The sequence below is a fragment of the Enoplosus armatus genome, chromosome 16 (assembly GCF_043641665.1).
Source record: "Enoplosus armatus isolate fEnoArm2 chromosome 16, fEnoArm2.hap1, whole genome shotgun sequence".
Taxonomy (NCBI): Eukaryota; Metazoa; Chordata; class Actinopteri; order Centrarchiformes; family Enoplosidae; genus Enoplosus; species Enoplosus armatus.
The window spans coordinates 21,022,198-21,042,836 of record NC_092195.1 but is presented as its reverse complement, the minus strand read 5'-3'; the positions used below and the strand labels follow the sequence as shown (position 1 = coordinate 21,042,836).

At 40.2% G+C, this 20,639-nt stretch overlaps 3 protein-coding genes across 6 annotated transcripts; all 3 read left to right on the top strand.

The window, feature by feature from the left end:
• The first annotated feature begins 116 nt into the window (after nt 1-116).
• LOC139299309 (LIM/homeobox protein Awh-like) lies at nt 117-3,363 on the top strand. The gene is made up of 6 exons (XM_070922202.1): nt 117-242; nt 711-913; nt 998-1,106; nt 1,349-1,484; nt 1,843-2,051; nt 2,974-3,363. The coding sequence occupies exons 1-6, from the start codon at nt 117-119 to the stop codon at nt 3,361-3,363; spliced, it is 1,173 nt and encodes a 390-aa protein (XP_070778303.1).
• Nucleotides 3,364-6,925: 3,562 nt separating this feature from the next.
• qrfp (pyroglutamylated RFamide peptide) lies at nt 6,926-7,486 on the top strand. The gene has a single exon (XM_070922201.1). It carries the CDS (start codon nt 6,926-6,928, stop codon nt 7,484-7,486), a length of 561 nt encoding a protein of 186 aa, XP_070778302.1.
• Nucleotides 7,487-9,249: 1,763 nt separating this feature from the next.
• Nucleotides 9,250-20,409, top strand: LOC139298839 (H-2 class I histocompatibility antigen, Q10 alpha chain-like). Of its 4 annotated transcripts, none has more exons than XM_070921628.1 (10): nt 9,250-9,463; nt 13,302-13,574; nt 13,673-13,963; nt 14,488-14,772; nt 15,276-15,386; nt 16,211-16,243; nt 17,182-17,208; nt 17,540-17,587; nt 18,044-18,076; nt 18,512-20,409. In XM_070921628.1, the coding sequence occupies exons 1-10, from the start codon at nt 9,409-9,411 to the stop codon at nt 18,604-18,606; spliced, it is 1,251 nt and encodes a 416-aa protein (XP_070777729.1). In that variant the 5' UTR covers nt 9,250-9,408; the 3' UTR covers nt 18,607-20,409. The 4 variants fall into 4 exon arrangements, with proteins under 4 accessions (XP_070777729.1, XP_070777727.1, XP_070777728.1 ...); XM_070921626.1 differs by having other exon boundaries at nt 13,667-13,963; XM_070921627.1 differs by lacking the exon at nt 9,250-9,463 and adding an exon at nt 11,751-11,992.
• Nucleotides 20,410-20,639: the final 230 nt, after the last annotated feature.

The window sequence follows — 20,639 nt, the reverse complement described above, 5'->3', positions numbered from 1 at the left end:
TGTGCTGTTGTTGTTTATTAATAGAGACGTGAACTGAGTCTGTTTTTAGATCTCTAATGAGGGCCGTGATCACCAAGTGGACTGATAATTACCCCCCCTGCCCTCTCAGGACAATCATGATGTCGCCAGACGACCGAGCCCTCGAGGACCTGTTGTACGGCAGTGACCTTGGTGACGAGGCGGAGGGGGCGGAGCTGGGCGGCGCGGCGGCGGGGGTGGAGGAAAGTGCTGCTGCAGACGATGTGAGCATGACGGTGGTGGAAGAAGTATGCAGAGTAAAAGTACTAATACCACGCTGTGAAAATACTCCACTACCAGTAAAAGTTCATTCAGAAGTATTAAAGTAAAAGTACTCATGTTGCAGTAAAATGGTTTCCTGTTATATCTGATGTTTCTGGATTCATATTTCTGCTGCATTAATGTGCTGTAGGTGTTTCAGGTTGAGCTCATCTGAACTACTTTACAAGCTGTTGGGTAGTTTAATCTGCAGCCATGCATCATATTCTATAAGTCAGGTCACTTTTATTCATAAAGCACATTTTAAAAGAACAGGAGTTCATCCAAAGTGCTTTCCAGATGAGTTAGAATCTGCTTTAATAATATATAATAACATAATACAATAAAACACATAATACAGAGAGGCAACACTACATGTGAAGATTCTTTACATAAACCACTTTCAAATAAATCTGTCTGTCAATCGGCCTCAGACTCCGACAGCCGTGTCCATCCAGGAGCCAATGACGTGCGCCGGCTGTGGCGAGCAGGTGTGCGACCGCTTCTTCCTATTGGCTGCGGGCAGGGTGTGGCACGGCGTCTGCCTCCGCTGCAGCCAATGTCAGTGCGAGCTGCAGACACACCCGTCACTTTACTGGAGAGACGGAAACATCTACTGCCAGCAGGACTACTGCAGGTCGGTCGCTCTCCAGAATGTTCCTTTTCTGAAGTCTGGCTTTGGATGGGAGTAAAACCTTCTGATTTCTCTTCCTGGTTCCAGGACGTTTGGAGGCGGTCAGTGCGCTCGCTGCTTCCAGCCAATCCCAGCCTCCGCTTTGGTCATGAGGTCTGGTGAGCTGACCTTCCATCCTCATTGCTTCTCCTGCCAGGTAGCTCAGAGTTGAGTTTTATAACATTTACAGAAACATAATGACTCGTTCTGGAAATACGTTGGATTGGATTACTGTTTCTCTGTCATCATGATTATAATCACAGAACATTCACATCCTGTACTTGAGGTTTGACATTGTAATACAAATCCATATGCAACTCGGCAAGAAGCAACTTGAGATAACTTGAGCAATCTGACCTTAAAGGCAGATACTTCTATGATAATGTACGTGTTTTGCAGGAGTGTGATGTGAAATTAATACCAGGGAACCTGTACTGCATGCAGGGCCAGAACCTCTACTGCCGATCACATTACCATGACGACGGGAGTGCCTCGCTATCACACGACCTCCAGCCGCAACCAAATGTGAAAGAAGGTGAGAGATGTGTGTGTGCGTCTTATTCCTTCATTTTTATGGAAGAATCCACCATTTCCATCTGTGAGACAGAGTTATTGTCCAGACAGGCTGAACACACACTCCTCTGACACATTACCACCTTATGAAGTTGTTTAGGCTAACGTGTTAGCAAACAGCGAGTAATGTACGGTGGCTTCATCAGAGCTCGTTAGAGACTGAACCAGACAGGAAATGTGCCACGAAACCAAAACTAGGAGTTAAAAGAGGCTTAAAAAGTTGCTGAAAACATCAGGGTGTGTTCATACCTTTAGCTAGCTAACAAAACACTCCTGTGTGTGTGTGTGAGAGACAGCTCAAAACCAGATCTCAGGCGAAGGGGAGGAGTCTGTGAGCAGTCCAGAGCCACGATTGGATGACGGGGTGATGGGCAGGCGGACCCGCAGGCGGACCAAGCGAATTAGGACATGTTTCCGTAGCGAACAGCTCAGAGCGCTGGAGTCGTATTTCGCCCAGAAGCACAACCCTGACGGTAAAGACTGGACCTGCCTCGCACATAAGACCGGCCTGCCCAAGAGAGTCCTGCAGGTACGAAATACGAGTGATGTCGCAGATTTAAAGCGTCAGCTCGCACTACAGTCAAGGTGTCAAGACATGCGTTTTTTTAGGGAGGGATGACGTATTTTTGTAGGCCAAAAGTTAGCATCGCCCTGGTTCCCTCGACTAAAAGCCAATGGGATTCTTCCTTTGGATTTTGGATTATTGCAGAAAATAAACTCTGTGGCAAACAAAAGTTCATGATACTGACACGTTTTGTTCAGAGAGATCATCTTCACTAATGAACTCCACTTTTATGATTTTTGAAGCATGAATGGAATCACCAGAAGTAAAGAGCTAACGTCAGGCTATACAGGAACTACAGCACGGTCACATGACTTCACCGTCACCACCACTGAGCTTCACCCTTAAGAGAATATAGACAGATATAGAAATATAGACAGATAGATATACAGTATAAACACAACGGGGCTGTAAAGGAGGGATCGTGAGTAGATGACTTTAATGTCTCTTTTTTAAGACACGTAAAAGCTTCAAAATTCACAGGATCTACTGACGTGTTTTATCTCGTAGAACAAAACGTGGAAATCTCTTTAGCTTATTTCAGGCATCTAACCCAAAAAACATTCAATAAATATAAAATACTTAAAACAATAAAATTGAAGAAAGTATATAAAAGTAGCACTAAAGGAAGACATAAAAAGGAAAACTAAATTATGTATACAAGATATACAGTTACGTATATACATACATGTACATATATACACGTATACACACAAAATGTAATGTAAAATAATGACATGGTGAGTTCAATAAAACTACAATGTGAGAAAACTGTAGTATTTACAGACATTGTGGTTGTAGTTAACAAATAACTTCATGCTCTTCTTTCACCTGTGAACACACACACACACACACACACACACACACACACACACACACTCTCTCTCAGGTGTGGTTTCAAAATGCTCGGGCCAAGCTGAGACGTTCCCTCACCACAGACGAGTCTCAGGTCAACTCGCCCTCCGCTCCCACGAGAACTGGAACCATGGCGACCAACTCCTCGTCCCCAGCCCGCACCCCACCCGACCAATCACAGCCTTTCTCCACCAGCACCATCGACCAGCTGCAGCTCTCTCTGCTCACCGCCCCGCTCGGCGACCCGCCGGTGAGTCCGGCCGTCAACCAGCTGCGAAACCCCGCCTTCTTCCTGGACCACGATTCCCAGAGTGCACCAGGGTGTATCTCCTCTCTGGAGGCCTATGAGGACTTTGGAGAAGCAGGAGGAGGAGCAGAGGGAGAAGTTGATCCTGATGGTTCCTTTGGACCACATTACTGCTAGTCCAGGTTCCTTACACTGCTTTTCAAAATGAGAGAATAGTTATGATCCTTAAGATTTCAGCTTTTAATGTGAAGCAACAGGAAACGAGTGTGTTGGGTTTACATGAGCAGCAACTTAATCCAGCTCTGATTCGTCTGTAGGAGACATGAAAAATAAAAAATCATTGAATGGTTATAGCAGAAGAAATGCTGACCAAAAATAGTATCAAAAACAGTTAAAAACATGTCAAATCTTCAGGATTATAACTTTAGCAAAGGTTTTGACTCTCTTGGTGTTTTCTTGTCAAGCAAACATCCACTAACTGACTTGTCATATCACCGTAAATAGACTTCTCTTGGCTTAGCAGGGCTGGGCTATATAGTCGAAACCAAGGCTACAATATTAATAAGGATATTTTCAAATATCAACGTCACAATAAGGCAAATAAATGCAAAATCACATTAATTACGCTTAACCCTCTGAACAAGAGAAATGTACAGAAGGATAACGTAAGATCACGAGGCGATTGCAAATAATTTGAAGATTATCGATAGATTAATCAATATTAATCATTAGTAGCAGTACTAGTTGGCCCCTGTTTGGCCCTAGAAAGTGATTCTACGTCACATCACATGACAATGAGCAAAAATATTCCTCTAGTTTAAAGAAATATGTATATCTTAACTCAAGGTCAACTTACTGGCTTTTTTTGGGAGCTTTCACCCACATCACATGATCTAAGTGTGTAACATACTTACTCATGCCTCATCAACTGCGACCAGGGTCGCATGACGACGGCGCAAACTCCATTTGCAGATGAAGTCCGCGTGATGTGGGTAAAAGCTCAGGAAAAAGCTGGTATATGTTTTTATTTCCAAGAATGAACACGCTCAATATTTGTAAAACTTTGTACAACTTGTAGGTTTATATGTTGTTTTTCCACCGACAACAAACACTCAGTACACTTTGAATCAGTCTCACGTCTACTGAAATCACACGTGTCTGATTTCAGACTCTTCTCTGCTTCCTGTGTGATGAAGCTCTTCCTGTGTGACGCTTGAGAATGAACCATCAACTGTTTTCCCACATTCCCCATCTGTTTCCAAGTTTCCTCTTAGCTGATTAATCGATAGCTTGATCACTTAATATTTTAATTGCCAAACATCCTGTACCTCTAAATTCTCATTTGTGAGGATGTTCTGCTTTTCTTTTGTGTGCAAACTGAATGTTTTTGTAGATCAGATAAAACAGGAAAGCTACAGACATCACTTTGGAGTTTTTGCATTTTCACAGTAAAGGAGCTCTGTGGAGTTTTCTTGTTGGTGCATCGTGTGTATCCTTGAGGTCTAGCAAAGGTTTCCTTCCTCATAACAACATTTTCAAAGCTGTTTTTAAAGACCTGCATTGTTTACATCCATGTTTTGCAGCGTCTTCTTCCCTGCCTTTGTTGGTGCAGTGCTGCATGTGTTGCTGCATTTCCACATGCAGATAGTGAAACGTGAAACCAGCTGCAGGAACGTGTATATTTGTTTGCATTTGTTTGGACTCATAAGAACATCGCTCCACAGCACTCCTAGTGGTCAAAAACCTTGACAGGGTACCTATGATCAATAGATTAACCCATAATGAAAATAATCGTTAGTTGCAGCCATATTTAAGAGCTCAAAATCAGATTACAGAGAGGAAACCAGACCTGATGTACAATAGTAAAGTCACTCTGAAACTGCAGTTTATGTGTAAGTAAGAAGTTGGACTATAAACGATCATTTTACCACTCACATTCTCTTCTCATGAGTTTGTCTGATCACCTGATTTTAGTGATTTTCCAGCTGTTAACTTGGTGAGTTTAACGTTATTATAACTGATAGAAAAGATGGGCACAACTATCAAAATAAGATGCAAGTTGTAATGAACCAGAACCTTTATAACGCGTCCTGAACAAACCCAACGAGCATCCGTCTTAAAATAGAAATCGTTACAGAGTCAATTCCCAGACGAGGCCTGTGGCTCTGCAGATCCTTTGTCATATAATTGGCATCATTTGGTTTGAGGTTTAGATGATCAGGTCCTCAAAACCAGACAGCCGGAATGACATTCTTTCAGGTGTGTCTGTGTTTTCCCAGCAAGACGACCTTCATGACGACCACGATGACAAAAGAAACCACAAACTGCCCTCGTCTTCCTCCCCGTGTCACTGTGTCCTCCCTCTCTCCCGGAGACTTTCTCTCCTCAGAAACATCTTAATGAATTGGCTGCTTCCTCTTTATGAATTGCCTCCCCAATCAAGTGGCGATAATTACGACGACACTCTGGGCCTCGTCGCTGAGGTGGGCTGAAGTTGGCTGAGGTTTCTCAGCTGAAAGAATGAAGGTTATGACTGACTTTGTGTGCGTCAGTGGGGCGACGGACCAATGGGAGAAGGCAGCATGTGACCCGATGGCGGCGGGGGGAGGATGGAGGGCGGGTAGATTTTAAAAAGGTCAGAGGCGACAAATGTTACAGAAGATACAGCAAGTTAGACTGCGACACAAGGTAAGACGTGACTAAATGAATTTTCTTTGGTTTGCTTTCCTTCTTCTTCTTCGTTGATTCTTTAATGTGTTTCTTATTTTGTTCTTCTGTACATTTTATTTAAGTTGCAGGCGTCGACTCGCATCATCCACATGAGGAGCTACAATGGTTTTAATCTTGTTTATTATTCTTATCATTTGACTTATTGACCCGACAGAGGTCTAGTAACAAAAGGCTTTAGTTGCATTGGATTCCTTCTCCTTTGCTTTATTGATTTGTTAGGATTTCTTGCGACTCAGCATCGTGTCGTGAATGCGACATTTCTTTCAGATTTAGCCATTAATGTGAGAAAGGCCTTGTTGAACACAAACTGGTCGCTGGTCAGACTCAACCAGTCAAAATGAACCAGTGTTTGGCTGCTGATAATTCACTTTCTTGGTTTGAGAATAAAGATTTCTTTTTTTCTGGAAGGAAAAATCGTCTCCAATTGTCTCCAAATGTTCTGGTCTTTAATTCAGTGCATTCTGATTGTAGTTACATAGATATAGTTAAAAATGCACTTATTTTTACTTGAGGGAATCTCTTTTGCAGGTAATCAGGCAAGTCATATTTATTCCCTCCACTACAGAGATTTTATGAGTTTATTTTATGAGTTTTTTAGCACCACTTCTCAAAAACTATGAACCAGGTTTCAATTAAATACGGCGCGTCGGTACAAAACTCATCTAAACAGAAACAGAATTTTTTTTTCCTACAGGTTAAATCCGATCTTTACCAAACTCGAGTCTGAACCACACATTGAGTCCCATCATACACATCAAGGATTTAATTTACGAATGAAAAAATACATATATCACACTGTTAACTGAAAAGTTTAGCAGTTTGTGTGTCTCAACTGACACCTTTTATCAACTAAGCAACAAAACTTGTGATAGCGTCCTCTTTCTTTCACCACTCCTGTGAATGTATTTAATGTTCGTACTGTAATAATGTTGTCAATGTTAATTTTGATCAATTAATTTGCACAATGATAAAAGTGGCACGTTAAAAAGCTGTTTCTGTTTTTTTCCAGATGAGACTTTCTTTGCATCTCGGTGCCTCACAGCTCACCCTCCTCTCCCTCGCCCTCCTCTGCCCCATCCCACGGACCGTCACATCGTACCCCCACTATCCCACTGCCCTCCTGCCCACGGTGGATGGACCCGAGCTGGAGTCTGCCCTGCTGAACCTCCAGACTGCTCTGGATGACCCGAGGGACGACCGGCTCGTCCAGCCTGACGCCTGGGCCGAGTGGCCTCAAGATCCCCGGCCGGCCCTGCTGAGGGCCGGGGAGGAGGAGGGCAGGCCCTGGGAAGAGGAGGCGCTGCTGAGGGCCCAGAGAGGAGACCTGGTGGCCCGGCCACTGTCGCCCTTCCCCGGGGGTCACTCTCTGGAGAGCATGCACTATCAGGAGGGAGGAGAGGGGGAGGACGGAGGGAAGAGGAATGAAGCTCTGACCTCCATCGCTGGAGGACTCCAAGCTGTGAGCCGGGAGAAAGGAGGATTCGGTTTCCGCTTTGGGAGGAAAAGATGGACTGACAGGGGATGGATGGAGGAAGGGAGGGGGAGCACAGAGGAGAATAAGTGGAAGTGATGAGGGAGGGCAGGAGGAATTTGATGGGAGATAAAGAGGGTGAAGCTGTGAGGAGATGATTCAGTCAACAGGCTTCTTTCCATATGAGGGTGGTGATACACAATTTTCTAGGCAGCAAAGATGGTTTCCAGCAACAGGCAACACACAGACGTGCAGAGTATTTAAGTGATTCATGGCAAACAAATGGTGCTGGAAAAGTTGCCCAGTGGATCACTGCATTGAAAGATAAGAAGCAGCACAAGGTTTAAGGCAGGTTGCACTTAAGTTTGAGGCAATATTTGGTAGAACAGGGGGAAGAAAATAAACACAGACGTTATTTAATGCTCACATCAACATGACAAAAGCACCATATCATTTCAGTCTGAGAACAAAACTAAACAAAAGAAAGAGTAACATCATTTCAGTACATGAATGGAAGTGACACACTGGACTGAATGTTCTGCCAGTGTTTTCACCGTCTGTGTTTGAGCGTTTAAAGAAACAGTGAGAGGCGTCTTTTTTAGTGACTGGAGGCACAGAAAGACAGAAAGAGGACACACCATGTCCACTCATCGTCAGCATCAAATGTTAAAGCTTCTCTGCAAAAGTGAATGTAAATGTTAAAGTATCTCTGTCAGACCCAAACAGCGTAATAATATATGTACATAGAAATATATTACTAGTAGGCCTTTGTACATGTGTTCATTTGTTGGCTTGAATATAAGCAATGAATAAAGAGTTGGGAGTCGCAGACTGTAACACTAAACTCTCAACACAGATTTTGGGGTCAGATGTTTGATTCTTTCAACAGCCTGATGAAGCATCACCAAACATGAAGCACAACACCAGTATTCAGATCCTTTATTTAAGTAAAAGTACTAATACCACACTGTAAAAATACTCAAGTAAAAGTCCTGCATTGAAAATGTTACTTAAATAAAAGAACAATCAGGAAAATGTCTTTAAAGTATTAAAGCAGTCAAATGTCCCCTGTGACTCTTCTCCTATTATATATATATTCTGTCATTAGATGATTATTCCTCATCATTAATGTAAAGCAGGATTTTGCAGTTGGAGTTGGTTGGTTCGCTATATAATGTTGAAAAGAAATATTAAAAGTCAAACTGGTTATAACGTTATATTATCATATATTCTAAATATTAACACTACATTACATACATTATATAGCTATAATATAATACTATATTACTTGCTAGACGTCGTTTCAGTGCAGTGAAGTAAAGTAGTTTGATAACTTGCAGTCAGTCTGGCCTGTATTACAGATTATTGTCTGCCCGATGGACATTAATTGAGACTGGTCTCAGGGTGAGACACGATGAACTTGATCTCAGCAAAACAACAAACAGAACAAATAACAAGGAAGCTGCCGCCATGGTGCGTTCAATGGTACTTCTTAGTGTACACTTTTGGAGGGAACATCTGTAGTGGTCACCTGGAAGATCTGAATGGATTGCAGCTTTTATTAATGTTATAGATGGCGCTTGTGCTCTTCCTGCTATGAAAATGTATCTGTTAAAAGGTCTATTGTTGGTTCTGATAAAATGTACATAGTGTAGCCACCCAGATTCTTTTATTTGTAGAGGATGGTCATGGAAGTAGAATACAGAGGATTCTACAAGGATTCAACTATAGTTATATTTATATGATTAAATGTTTGTAGAACAGTTTATCTTTCGTTTGGTGTGTCAGTTAGGTGAATAAAATGATGACACGCAGCAAAAAGTCTTTGGAAAGTTGGATATGAATGGAACGAGACGCAATATTTGTAATATACGAGGAGCCCTGAATGCACCACGCCGAGTCTACAGAAGCAGGAAGCAGGCGGGCCGCAGTGTACCACAGTCTGGCACGGGGTGAAAACACGGCCCAACACTCGGCTCGAACTTTAGTTTTAGAGACGAGAAGGGAACCTGGTCGTGGAAATGTATTACATCGTAGTTCTGGTCCTGTTGGGGACAGGTCTGACGGTGAACTGCGGTAAGTTAGAGCTATCTGACACGTTAATATGAGTCCGGTTAAAAGCGAAAGTAAAAGACGTTGAAGTTGTGACGTCTTTAAAATTGGTTGTTTTAACTTAGTTTGTTAAAGTGGAGGTTGAGTGTTTTCATATTTGGTAATGTATATTTATCCTATATATCACCAGCACATTAAAACAAACGAGAAATTGAATGACTGTTTCCAGATCGTTGGTAATTTATATAATACTATATTAGGCCTGAAAATAACGATTATTTTCAGTATCGATTAATCGTTGTTAAATGTTGAAATTTTACATGTAAATTTCAGAAATGGTGAGAAATCGTAATTTTCAAAAGCCCAAGGTGACATCTAAACGTTTCTTTTAATCTCCTCCTCAGGGACACTAGGACAGGTTGGCAGACATGTTTGAGTGTTTATTACTCTACACCACCCTTTGACGGCCTCACTGAGGTGGTCAGACAACATTGTTAAGATGTCTCTTGACATGATGAGCACAGTCAGAATTGGCTCATAAACAAAATTTCCTCGTTCGTTCTTGTTTTTTTTGCTAACTGGACTTTGGTGCCGACATTTGAGAGTTTAAAAAATGTAATTACCATATATCCGTTAATATTCATTTTGTGTTTACATAAATACATAACATGCTTTAAACATATCTTTGCCATTTCTGTACTGCAGTTTCTTCATACTTAGTGTCAGACATATATGCCAAATACTGATATATCTGTGAAAAGCTTAACCACTGACTAAAAGAGCCTTCTAACAGGCTGTAAACACAGGCAGTGTTACAGGAAGTTTAACAGGAAAAGATACACTTCAGCTTTTATTTTTATTCTACTGTTATTAGTTATTTATTATCTGAAATAAACTAATAAATGCATTTTTTTTAAAGAACTAACAAAAGACCAAATCAGTTCTTAAGTATATTTCAGTAATTAAGTGAAAGCGGACAAACATAAAGGAGCTAATTATCTACAGATCGGCTGTGTAGGTGTTTATAAAACATGCGCACACATAGAAAAAGGTTAATATGTGATAATAAAATGATGTACATGTCATCCAGCTGGCCCTTTCTGTCACAACACTTATCTTCTCCACCTCAGTCCCTCCTGGCCTGTCTGACCAAAACCCATTCTGTTGTAATCTGCCTAGCAACCTGTTCCGAATTATTTGATTGGGTGATTCGCGCCATGTCAACGAGGACAGGAGCTCACGCGCACACTTCTGCCGTCCTGATCAGTTATTCCTTCACTTTCTAAGAGAAGTCTTCACGTTTTAAAACCATGAATCGACCAACAGCCTGGATGTTGTTGTTTTTGTCAGTAACGTGGCTGAATTTAGAGCCAGCTGTAAGCGGTACGTTGTCTGTCGTCGGTCCCATTCCTCGCCTCTATTTTACAGCTGTTAACGTTAGCTAGTCACGAACAAAGTTATCGAAATGAGCTAACTAGGTTAACTAGCTACGTACTAGCTCCAAAAATAGACTTTAAAACTGTTTTTTGACTGTTGGTTAGCGTTACCTAGCTAGCTTAATATTTCATTTCTCCAGCTTAATGTCGTTTCCCAATGATATTAAAGTCAGCAATTTAGGGAGTGTCTATATAAATTCGCTTTATAATGTTGAAAAGAAATATTAAAAGTCAAACTGGTTATAACGTTATATTATCATATATTTTAAATATTAACGCTACATTACATACATTATATAGCTATAATACTATATTACTTGCTAGACGTCGTTTCAGTGCAGTGAAGTAAAGTAGTTTGATAACTTGCAGTCAGTCTGGCCTGTATTACAGATTATTGTCTGCCCGATGGACATTAATTGAGACTGGTCTCAGGGTGAGACACGATGAACTTGATCTCAGCAAAACAAAAAACAGAACAAATAACAAGGAAGCTGCCGCCATGGTGCGTTCAAAGGTACTTGTTAGTGTACACTTTTGGAGGGAACATCTGTAGTGGTCACCTGGAAGATCTGAATGGGTTGCAGCTTTTATTAATGTTGTAGATGGCGCTTGTGCTCTTCCTGCTATGAAAATGTATCTGTTAAAAGGTCTATTGTTGGTTCTGATAAAATGTACATAGTGTGCAGAGGTGGTAAGCCACCTAGATTCTTTTATTTGTAGAGGATGGTCATGGAAGTAGAATACAGAGGATTCTACAAGGATTCAATTATAGTTATATTTATATGATTAAATGTTTGTAGAACAGTTTATCTTTCGTTTGGTGTGTCAGTTAGGTGAATAAAATGATGACACGCAGCAAAAAGTCTTTGGAAAGTTGGATATGAATGGAACGAGACGCAATATTTGTAATATACGAGGAGCCCTGAATGCACCACGCCGAGTCTACAGAAGCAGGAAGCAGGCGGGCCGCAGTGTACCACAGTCTGGCACGGGGTGAAAACACGGCCCAACACTCGGCTCGAACTTTAGTTTTAGAGACGAGAAGGGAACCTGTTCGTGGAAATGTATTACATCGTAGTTCTGGTCCTGTTGGGGACAGGTCTGACGGTGAACTGCGGTAAGTTAGAGCTATCTGACACGTTAATATGAGTCCGGTTAAAAGCGAAAGTAAAAGACGTTGAAGTTGTGACGTCTTTAAAATTGGTTGTTTTAACTTAGTTTGTTAAAGTGGAGGTTGAGTGTTTTCATATTTGGTAATGTATATTTATCCTATATATCACCAGCACATTAAAACAAACGAGAAATTGAATGACTGTTTCCAGATCGTTGGTAATTTATATAATACTATATTAGGCCTGAAAATAACGATTATTTTCAGTATCGATTAATCGTTGTTAAATGTTGAAATTTTACATGTAAATTTCAAAAATGGTGAGAAATCGTCATTTTCAAAAGCCCAAGGTGACATCTAAACGTTTCTTTTAATCTCCTCCTCAGGGACACTAGGACAGGTTGGCAGACATGTTTGAGTGTTTATTACTCTACACCACCCTTTGACGGCCTCACTGAGGTGGTCAGACAACATTGTTAAGATGTCTCTTGACATGATGAGCACAGTCAGAATTGGCTCATAAACAAAATTTCCTCGTTCGTTCTTGTTTTTTTGCTAACTGGACTTTGGTGCCGACATTTGAGAGTTTAAAAAATGTAATTACCATATATCCGTTAATATTCATTTTGTGTTTACATAAATACATAACATGCTTTAAACATATCTTTGCCATTTCTGTACTGCAGTTTCTTCATACTTAGTGTCAGACATATATGCCAAATACTGATATATCTGTGAAAAGCTTAACCACTGACTAAAAGAGCCTTCTAACAGGCTGTAAACACAGGCAGTGTTACAGGAAGTTTAACAGGAAAAGATACACTTCTGTTTTAACCAATTCGCTGTCACAGGTTGTGCAACAACTCACGCTTTGACTTGTGTTTTATGCACGTAGCCAAGACCTGAATCATCCTTTTAGTCTTCAAGTCTTTTCTGTTTTACTACAGTTGTGTGCTGGGCTCTGCGTGCTGATACAGTGTGGGTGGCCACATGGAAGTACTGTAGCTGAACAGATCCTGTGTGACACTGACGGAGAACTGAAGCAGCTGTTGCACTGTTGATTAGAGCTGAAACAATTCATCAAATAGTCTATTAGTTGATTGACAGAAGATCAATAGACAATTGCTTAGGTCAATTTTTCAACATCCTTTGGTCCCAGCTTCCATGAGGATTAGCTGTTTGTCAAGTAAAGTGAATATCTTTATGTTTCATAAATGGGCTCATCCAAAACATCCAAAAGTGAGTCAAGTCTACTAATTCTTATCTGCCTTTTCTAACAATTATCTGTCTGTCCTTCTACCTGTGTGACTCTCAGAGACCCATTCTCTCACTTACATCTACACGGCCCTCTCCAAACCGGTAAGTTTCCCAGGCATCCATGACTTCACAGCCATGGGTCTACTGGACAACAAGATGATCGACTACTTTGACAGTGTGAGTCAGAAGAAAGTTCCCAAACAGACTTGGATGGAAGAGCGACTGCCTGCAGATTACTGGGACAAAGGCACACAGTCCCGCCAGAGCAAGCAGCAATGGTTCAAAGTCAATATCGAAATCCTGATGAAACGAATGAGACAGAATGAATCAGGTAAGATCCATGAAATCAACAACTATAACAGCTCTCTAGGTAAATTAATAAGCAAAAATTATGCCTGTTTGTATTCATGCCCGTACCTCTAGTTTCAGATGTTCATGTTCTTCAATGGATGCATGGCTGTGAAGGTAAAATGCAGCACGACGGCAAAATTAAATTTGTTCGTGGCATGGACAAGTACAGCTACGATGGAAACGACTTCCTTTCTTTCGACGACACCCACGAAGTCTGGGTCGCCCCAACTGAAGAGGCGGTCCAGACCAAGAGGAAGTGGGACGAGGTCCAGGTCCTAAGAGACTACACCAGAGGCTACCTGGAGAACGAGTGTATGGATTGGTTGAGCAAGTTCGTGGAATATGGGGAAAATCAGATAAAAAAAGCCTGTATGTATGACAGAAAATCATTTCTGTGTTTTTGTATTCATTATTACTCGAGATAACGGAAGTAGTTTTAGTAATGGAAGGACTACTAAACATTAAAGTAACTGTGTCGTCTTGAAACGACTGGGATTTACACAATATATGTTTTTCAGGCGACTGAAGGGGGTGTTTCAGCTCCAGAAAAACTATGAGGGTTTGGTAGTATTTTATTTAAGTTGTAGCCCCCTTCATGCTACACACAGAACATAAATACATATATGTAAAATTAGAATACAATCAAAATAATATATATAACTTATATACATATATTATACAAAGGTAGTGGTATGGTAATATGCAAAACCAGCGTAACAGGAAGTTCCATGTTCATTTATTTATGGCACCTAGTTTCAACTGTCAAGTAAGAAAGCAGAAATAAGAATAATTTCACATCAATTACTATGAAGACATCAGTGACATAAATGACTGTCATTATATATGTGGAGACTTTGGTTTAATATTATGTCACTTTACGATTTCTCTTTCAGCTCCTCCAACAATTCATGTGTTTACCAAGAATTCCAAAGTTGATACAAACGTCATTTTGACGTGCCTGGCGACGGGTTTCCACCCAAGACACATCATCCTGCACATCAAAAGGAACGGCCGTGTTCTAACTGAAGAGGACGGAGTGACATCCTCGGGCGTCCGACCAAATGAAGATGACACCTTCCAGAGAAGAGACAGCGTGGAGATTTTAAGGACCGACTTGTCTACATACACCTGTGAAGTGAATCACCCTGCATCCAATTTATTTGTTGAGGAGGTTTGGGGTAAGAAACTTTTCCTCATTATTTTTTGCCATTTGTCACTTTTTTTTTTGAATTGTTTACATTAGAAAGCTGCAGAATTGCTGCCAGTAACATGTCTCAATTGACCAGCAAAGGTTCTTCGTCTGCAGCCACATGGAAGCCTCAGGACTAGTTTACCTTGAAGGATAATTCAGGTTTATTTTTGCCTTGGTAATTTGTTAGCTTTGGCCATCATTTCTATTGATTGTTGTAACAAATTCAAATTAAGGGAACAACATTAAAAGAACAAAGTTCAATGATCAGAAAATGCTCGCGATCAGAAGATTAATATTATATACGTGAGATGCAACTTGTAATAAATCATAGAACAAATAAAAAAACATGAGCAAATCCTTTTGTCTTTTAGCTCAGGGTGCACTGCAGTAAGAGACATTATTTTGTCTAAAACATTTTTGAAGATGGGGCTGTGTGATGTTGAAAGTGAACTGAATATAAAACCAATGTGAATGTTTTCTGTGTTTTAGATCATACACTTCCTATCAGCCCTGTAACACCTATCATTGCTGGGGTGGTAGGGCTCCTGGTCGTACTCGTGGGTGTGGTGCTGGTTGTCTTGTATAAAAGAGGCGTGATCGGTAGGTGACACACACATACACACCCTTTCAAAAACATATGCGGTAGCTTCAAAGAAACATTTTACCAACATGGACATATCAAAATCATCAATATGTAATGAGAATTCCCTGATGAATGATACTGCAATACAGTGATATATAACTATTCACAATACGGCAGAAAGATGTGGGTTGAAATCCTTATTGGAATGGCCTTGTTGGTATCAGGTGCAAAGGTCCTTTATTTTATGATGGATTTCATGAGGTGTTCAGAGGTCCGAGTGTTTCTTATCCTTAATTCGCTGAACTGAAAGTCGACTTAGCTCACAGTCTCTTAGATCAAAACTCTAAAGTCAAAGACGTTTACTTCCACAAAAAGTCTGTCAATCTGTTATCCAGATGGAAACAAAAGGGTTGCTTTTGTTTTCAGTATGGTCTATGATCTCTTATTTATGCATGTGAGTATTACTTATACAGAGCCCCCAAAGTGCCATAAGATTGTTTTATTTATTTTGTTAGAACAAAATATTGTGTGAAAAAGATGGGAACAGTATAGTGTGCACACAAGTTGTTAACATGTGGGAACAAGATAATTTACTATGCTTTCAGATTGGTTTTCTCTACCATGCTTCCCCACATCACCTCAAAACTGAGATAAAACATTTTAAAATAAAATTTAAGTCATACTGCTCAAGCACAAAAACATGAGATTGTCCTCAAAGTGATTTAATGCTGTGTATTTTCAAAGTCAATAGGCTTACGGAAGGACTATCGATTTAGACCATGACATTGACTTCCTCCATGATCGATTACACAGCCTGTGTTAACATTGTCTCTATTTACAGTACCTACCAGAGGTGGAGCCGGAAATGTCCAAGGTAACCACTTTATTTCTCTAAGTCTTATGAAGCTCATTGTTTGGAGGTTACTGTCTGTGCAGGACTCATTTAAAGCATATGGCTGGTGTATTTTTCTTAGTATCAACAAATCCCATGGAAAGACCAAAACCAACCATGTGTTAGTCCAACTCTCAATACTTTCTGACTTCCCGAACCCTGGCTGGTGATCTGTGCATATGTTAATTGATCGGTGCTGGCCAAAAGGAAACTAATGTTTTGTCCGCCTCACCCTGCTTGTATTGCAAAGCTCTCCGACAGCTGGGCGCTACAGAGCGAGCATTTCACTCACTTTGCGAATGTACAAAATTATTTGGGTGCAGCTCTGACACCAAGATTAGCAAAATACACTGATATGCTCAGATGTGACATGTGACAAATCTGTTATCTCTTATTAGCAAAGAGCTGAGTATAAAACATTCAAGCAGCAGACCTTTGGCCAGTGTTTTCACTGGTCACCATTTCAAGCGGTGGCAGCAGGTCATGTCAGCTGTCCCTCATAAACACAGAACAAAATTTTACCCTTGTGCTCTCTGCAAGCAGCTGACTGTACTCGAGGAGAAACGCTCCAGTCTGTAACAGCACTATACCATTGCAAGTGTTTTTGTTCAGCAGAGTGACTCATCATTGGGACTGGTTACACCAACTTGAGTGTGCACAGGGCAGCGGTGTCTTTTAGGTAAATTTAAGTATCAGATTGGCTGTAGTGTCAGCAGACACCCAATATTAAAGCTTTGGGTTCTGGACCAAAAACACTTGATTTGGACATTCCTCAACTCCTCTCATTGTTTCAGTCTTTCCATGTGATTTATTGACAACGAGACAAATACTGCCGACCTTAAACTGTAACCTCTGGACTAGTCCAAAAATATCAAAATGGATGAAAATAGTGTGTGTTTTAACTTTGTTTTCATTAACAGGTGTACAAATTGACGTTCCTTCCCCAAGTAAGTGATTTATTTCTCTGCTATGGATTGTATTAAAGTTAGAAATGTAACTCTGAACTGTTTTTGTGATAATGATATTTATATTGTTAGAACCCTGATTCAGAAGGAGGAAACTGGTTTGGTGCAACCAAATTTAAGTTTATTAAATAAATTAAATACAATCAAAAACAGGCAAACAAAGGCTTGTGAGGAGTCCTGCTCCTTTGCTGCTTTTAATCCTTGTGTGTCTAAACATAATTACAAAATGCAAGTAGATGGTCACTCCATTTCTGTTAGTGGTGGTTTAAAAATGGTTTCTCATGCTCACACGTGTTTTCCTCTGTGTGTGTAGGCGATGACATCAATGACACCAACAAGGTGGCCACAAAGCTCCTCCAAGGTAAATGTTTTCCTCTAGAGAGATGCCGTAAAGATGTGATGTTGCATTGAGCTACATTACATTGTACAGTTTTGTGTGCAGTGTTACATAATTATATACTGACATAATGAAATAAATAAATAAAATCATATTATCATTGATTGATATGGTGAAAAGTTTGTGTTTAGTGGGATGAAGTTAAACCACAGCAGGAGATGACATTGAAGTTAGGTACTGTTGGGGTGTCATATCACTTAAGTCTACTACTAACCAATCCATATCAAACGATGGATTGTTTATTTTTACATAAAAGGGGGTCTTCCTCTGCTGACACTGACTCAGGCACAGCTCCTGATTTCTAACAGCGTGACAACACATAATCTTTAGTTTCTGATGAACCCTCAGTGAATAGATACATCGAGAGCAGTCCAGAAAGCACATTTTTCTATATCTAACTACGTTTTCCATTCTTTGCAGGGTCAGGTGGCTCTCTCGATAGCGGCGTGGAGTGTAAGTATCTTTGTTGACTGATTGAAAGGTTCACCGAGCAGGTTTACACTTTTATAGCCCCAAGTTGTCATCTGCCCCTCTGGTGCTTTTTAAATGGCCTTCAGCAGATTATTTTATTACGATTAATTTATTTGAGCTAAGTAAGTAATCTTACGTGAGAGAGCGGAATGACATGGCCATGGCAGGTTTATTCACCTCTATTGTGTTGGGATGGCAGCAGAAGTCCCCGAGAAAGAAAACTCAAAGCCTGGACAAACACAATAAGAATCTACATGGAGAACAGACTGTATGTGATAATTTTGGTGAACCAACCTTTTAAGGAAAGAAAAATGCATCACCAAAAATGCATGTTAACCATAGAAAATACATGAAAAAGCAAAAGCAGATAGGCCTGTTTGTTTATATATAAAGTAACGCTACTGTTCATCCACGCAGCTACTGGCACGAACAACATCACCCCCGAGTCCCGCAGTCTCATAAATGAAGAGGAGAAGTGTGAAGTCTTTGCTGATAACGATCAGTCTACATGATTTTTATGCAATACTAATAATGCTGATTCTGATTCTGATCCAGAAATACTTAATTGATCCCCGGGGAGAAATTTTACAGCACTGGTGCTCCCATTCGAGAGTAGAAAGCAGCATAAATTTAGAAATAAAAGTATTCAATTTCAGTTCAATTCAATTTTATTTATATGTCGCCAAATCACAACAAAAGTCATCTCATGACACTTTACAAAATAGAGCAGGTCTAGACCGACTCTTTATAATGTTATTACAGAGACCCAACAGGTCCCACCATGAGACAGCACTTTGGCGACAGAGGACAGGAAGAACTTCCTTTTAAGAGGCAGAAACCTCAAGCAGAACCAGACTCTAGCTGGGGGGGGGGGGGGGGGTCATCTGCTTTGACCGGTTGGGTTTGAGAGAGAGAGAGAGAGAGAGACACAGACAGAAAGAGACAGAGAGAGAGAGACAGAAAGAGACAGAGAGAGAGAGATAGACGTAGAGAGACGGATAGACAGGCAGACAGACAGACAGACAGGCAGAGATGTATGGCAGCACTAGCAGTAGAAATAGCAGCTATAATTATAATAATACTGGAAATATGACTGATAATAGTAGTTACAGCTGTAATAGTAGCTGAGATTAATAATAGCAGCTTCAATAGTAACAGAACTACGACTAAACATAATAACTGTAGTGATGAGAGTCAGGCAGGCCCATGGCGGCAGCAGCACCCAGGCGTACCAGGACCACGATCCACAGCAACCTGCGAGACGACAAAGCACAAAGAAACTCCGGGGAAGAAATAAAGTTAGTAACATGCATTGGACTGTGATGAATGTGCAAAGATGAAGAGGGAGAGGAGGAAAGCTCAGTGCATCATGGGAAGTCCCCCAGCAGTCTAGGCCTATAGTATGTACGAAATATGAAAATAAGAAATAGAGAATAAAGAAAATACACATTTACAATATTTAAGTGAAAAATAAATGTTAAAAATATATATAGCAGGAATGTATATGTATGTCTATATATACAGTTGTATTGCTATTACAATAGATATGGTTATTATTGTGGATTATGTAACTTGAGGATGTTTCAAAGTCTACAAGACTAAAAATTTTATGGAAACTGATGGCTGCCTAAAGAAACAATTGGAAAGAAGCTTTTATCACAGTATGCGATTTGTAGTAAACAGGCCATAATCTATAAATACACTAGTATAATCATTTAAATAGGCTGATTTAACTAAAGGCAGTCACAAAGTTTTAGCCCGGATTAAAAATAAGTAACTTCGTGTATTTTGAGTTTGAGTGATAAGCAGTTTTAACTATTTTTATTGAGCTTTTAGATTTTAGAAACTGTTGATGTGCTATGAAATGTACCTCTGTCACTGATTGTTAATGTTCTGTATGTATTGTTGAGAAATGATAAGCCTTTTAGCTTTTTTTATCCAAGATTAAATTCATACTGCAAAAGAGAGATATGTTTCTTAAAACGGATTATTTTGGTAATTTACTGGTAATCTGTTCCTTGTGGGCTTTCTAAACACAATCATTATTCAGTGAATGTTGTCTGTCTTCAGCAAATGTATTATTATTTCATGGATTTAAAATTTCTAATCTTTTTTGACATGTATGTAGTTGACAGTATGAAAATCAGAATCAGAAATACTTTATTGATCCCCGGGGGGAAATTGTACAGTACCAGTACCGAAAAGATGTATTATGTAGATGTATATGCAGATGTATGTGTATGTAGCCTGTAAACCACACAAACAGAAGTTTGAATCATGTGCACTTGTTTAATAAATAAAGTCAACTATAGTGACATCATTGTTGAATTGAAGTGGTGTTTGATAAACTGCAGTGTAGTAGAGATGTACACATTTTGTGAACGGGTCGAGTCGAGGGCCAGGCCCGCTCCGGACTGTCCATTGTGAGTAATTAGGGAGTTCTAACTACATTGTAGTGAGAAATGTTTCATATATTTAGTCCACCCTCACTGACAGCAAATGACCAATAAGGAATTTTAACTTCATTACAAATAACAAATGGGGT